Here is a 3762-nt window from a genome sequence, read left to right on the forward strand (position 1 = left end):
ACTGTCATCTGACTTCAGTATATATACACGGAAGCACAAGTCCCACACACTCATAAACACGTTAAACCTCCAACGCTACACGAGCCCAACCCAGGTAAAGTGATGACCGTGATGCTCAACACTACAAACCCATTGATAAATACTACTGTGTGACCTTTGTAATGATGACTTTACAGATAATCCCAGTCATGAAGGTGTTGGTCGTATTCGTTGCTGCGCTCCTGTCTGGTGAGTTTTTTTTTGCTTTTATTGTGTATATGTCAAAGGAAAAGGCAACGCATAGAGAGCGTGGTAATAACCTCTGCTCCCAACAGGCTGCCAGGCCAATCTCTTCTACGCCGATGCTCCCAAACCTCAGCTGGAGGTGCTGACGGATGCTTTCTGGGACTATATCGCCAAAGCTACGCAGACGGCCGACGACACGCTAGAGATGATCAGGAAATCACCGATTGGAGAACAAATCAAGTAAGACTTTGAAAGATATAGCATGAGAACAATCACAATACACAACAAGTGGAAATAGAAGGAGACAACAATGGCTCTAAATAAGTCCTACTACAGGGGTCACAACCAGGTAGCCCACATGGAGCATTTGAGGTCACCAATGAGCTCTGGTTCAATTATCTCACAAAGATAAACAGTAGTCAGTAATAATTCCAGCAAGTTAATTTTGTCGTCTTTTTGAATATGTTAAGTTTTACTTTGATCTCCTGACATGTTTCGACTGTCAACTGCCAGACTCCTTCAGAGGTGTCTGCCGATCGCTTTTGATGCATCCTTGACTTCCAGCAAGTTCATTTTGAAAAATATTTTAAGGTTTTATCTATTCAGACATCTTTTTCAGGAAATTTACTTTGATCTCCTGTCATGTTTCAACTGTCAACGTTTTTGAAATCGTTGCCGTGACATGATCACATTTCTGTTTAGACTTTGTTTCATGTGACAAAAGTATTGTTTTTTTCTTATTAGTTAATTAAAATATTGAAATAATTTTATACGGGCTGGGACTTTAAAAGCCGCTACCACTTTAATGCTAAACATGTAGCAGCTAGCATGGACACTCGGACAGTGCTAGCTACTACATGCTTCAATCAACACTGGACACTCAGACAGGGGTCAGAGCCAAAATGAATAAATCATGAGTGACAAATGAACAAAGTCGGTGGATAAATTATTGTAGTGGACAGTCGACCACTCTTGGTGGTAGAGGATGTGGGCGGGGCTAGGAGCGCTGCTACAGATAGCATCGTCTGACCCAACTTATCGACTGCCATCTTTATTTTTAAAGCCAAACTGCTGTATTTCTCTGTTTCTTGCAAATGTAAATTATCTAATGTTCGTCCTATTATTTTGTCTTGAAGTGCCCGTCTGACAGAAAGCGCTGACATGGCCAGCGAGTACGCCGTGAGCCTGCAGAAGCAGCTTTCTCCTGCTGCCCAGGAGCTGATGGTGAAGATCACCACTGAGGCCGACACGCTAAAAAACCTGCTGACCACGGAGCTGAGCTCCATCAGAGGAAAGCTGGAGCCCTACACGGAGCAGATGAAGGCTCAGATCCAGCAGCGCGTGGAGCAGCTCAAACAGGAATTGGCCCCCTACGCTGACTCCCTGGACTCCGAGGCCCTTAGGACCACCCTGATGCAGAGGAGCGAGGAGCTGAAGGCCAGCCTGGAGCAGAGCGTCCAGGACCTGCAGGCTCAGCTGGGGCCCTACACCGACGACCTGAAGCTGAAGGTGGACCAGCGTCTGGAGGACTTCCAGAAAAGTGTGGCGCCCTTGACAGAGAAGTTCCAACTGGAACTGAGTCAAAGGGCCAGTGTAGTGAAGCAGATGGTGGCTCCATACGCAGAAGACCTGAAGGAAAAGCTGGACCCCTACACTCAGGACCTCCACGCTCAGCTCCAGTCCCTCTATCAGTCCTACGTCGACGCCAACTAACTCCAAACGCTTCGTCATTTAGTCACATTCAAGCTTTAAAAAGTCACAAATTTTATATTTTACTTGTTCTGTGAACCAAATTAAATACAATTATTTATTAACAAGTGCAAAGATTCATGCACTTGTAAACCTTGTATATTTATATATTCTATTTGTACTGCCTACTGTGGAGTTAAACTGTGATGTATCTGTAGAACAGTGGTTAATCCCAAACTTCCCATAGTCCTGTACCCCTTTAAACATTTACCCTAAAGCCATGTACCCCCCACTCTTCCAGATAAAAAAAATAAATACATCATTTAATGTTAGATACATACAATGCATCCCGACAGTGAAATTTGTCTCTGAATTTTACCTATCCTGCTGAGGAATAATATATATTAATAATAATCTGTAAGCACACAACAAAACATCTTATTCAGAATTATTAGATTTATTTAAATTAATTTGCCTACTGGCATTTTCAGCGAGAAAAAAATCTCGGTTGATTGAACACATATCAGTAATACAACATATTCATCGCCCTGAAACTGTGAAATACAACTCACTACAACTTTGACGTTGTTTTCCACGCAAAGTCTTGTTCTGTATTATATTTTTATGTTGGTCAAAGCTGAAAATCCACTTTCACATAAGTTCATGGTGGTCAGATTTGCGCCTTTTTGATGAGATTGTTTTTCTGTCACCACTTACATAGGCCAATGTGTAATTTGTGACAATGCATGGAGACTCCTGACTGCTTCTAGTTCCACTGTTTTTAATTTGTATTCACCTACCCGTACCCCACTTTGGGAACCTAGGCTGTAGCTTGTTGTGGTTTCTATGAGTCAGCTCGAACAAAACAAGACAAATTAGTCGACAATAACATCCGTCGTCATCACTTTCTGAAAACATTTAATCCAAACTGGAACATTTGTTGGCCCACTGTGAGGGATTTGATCCCAAAGCCACAGAAGGTGGACTCGTGCTATTACTGTGAGCACTTTGACAACATCTGTCATGTCTGAGCACGCTCTGGCTCCTGCCGTGGTTTCTCCTTCTGGGTTTTTCCGTTGCACTTGTCAGCACATGCCGTGAAAAAAATAAAACAGCGTCTCACATGTGAAAGCCTTTGGTGATGATGCAATTGTTTACATGTTGGAAAAAGTGGTTTTTGTTTATCTATGAAAATAAAACTCCTCAGAGCTGTGCAGAGGATTGTGCAACGTCTCATTCAACACATCACTTTTTCTTATCAACAGTGACGCCATCCAACGTGGAGGGTTAGAGTCCAACGACAACAGCACACTGTCAGCATTCATAGATCCAAAGATGACTTTACATTGAGTTAATCAGCACAGATTGAATTATTGCTGTTAGGTGATACTTTTTTACCAGAATTTGTTTGTTTCTATGTTAGCAGGATTACACCAAAAGCACTAAACCACATACTGTATGTCAAACTCAAGAAAATTTACTTTGGCTCACAGGAAGATTTTGTTCAAAGTAGAAATTTCAGCAAAAACAGGAGTTTTTTGTAAATTACAATATAAGTTGTAGATAAATTATGATGGGTGTTGCAATACTACATTATTTCCAGTAATATTAAATCGCAATTGTTTTTAAAAAGCTGGAAAGTTTTTGCAAATTATCCCACTCAATTCGGGCAAATTACATTGTAAAATTCAAGAAAATGAGTTGCAAATTCAATGAATTTTCACCAATTGCTTAACATTTTGGATTATTATTTTAATTGGTGCTTTTTTTCATCACAAAAACATGGATTTTTCTGGTCCAACCCACTGGAGGCCAAACTGGGCCCTTGAACTAAAAGTAGTTTGACAC

The 3762-nt window shown here is 41.2% G+C and overlaps 1 protein-coding gene across 1 annotated transcript; it reads left to right on the forward strand.

Moving 5' to 3' along the window:
- On the forward strand, positions 1 to 3133 carry LOC114477987 (apolipoprotein A-IV-like). Its single transcript, XM_028470730.1, has 4 exons — positions 1 to 94; positions 177 to 228; positions 315 to 465; positions 1362 to 3133. Exons 2-4 carry the CDS (start codon positions 189 to 191, stop codon positions 1936 to 1938), a joined length of 768 nt encoding a protein of 255 aa, XP_028326531.1. The 5' UTR covers positions 1 to 94; positions 177 to 188; the 3' UTR covers positions 1939 to 3133.
- Positions 3134 to 3762: the final 629 nt, after the last annotated feature.

The sequence above is a fragment of the Gouania willdenowi genome, chromosome 16 (genome assembly GCF_900634775.1).
Source record: "Gouania willdenowi chromosome 16, fGouWil2.1, whole genome shotgun sequence".
NCBI lineage: Eukaryota > Metazoa > Chordata > Actinopteri > Blenniiformes > Gobiesocidae > Gouania > Gouania willdenowi.

Excerpts from the sequence above, each read along its gene's own strand:
- LOC114477987 (XM_028470730.1), top strand. The coding sequence starts at position 189 with ATGAAGGTGTTGGTCGTATTCGTTGCTGCGCTCCTGTCTG. Across the intron at positions 229-314 it reads CGTTGCTGCGCTCCTGTCTG|GCTGCCAGGCCAATCTCTTC; the intron begins GTGAGTTTTTTT and ends TGCTCCCAACAG. Across the intron at positions 466-1,361 it reads CCGATTGGAGAACAAATCAA|TGCCCGTCTGACAGAAAGCG; the intron begins GTAAGACTTTGA and ends TTTGTCTTGAAG.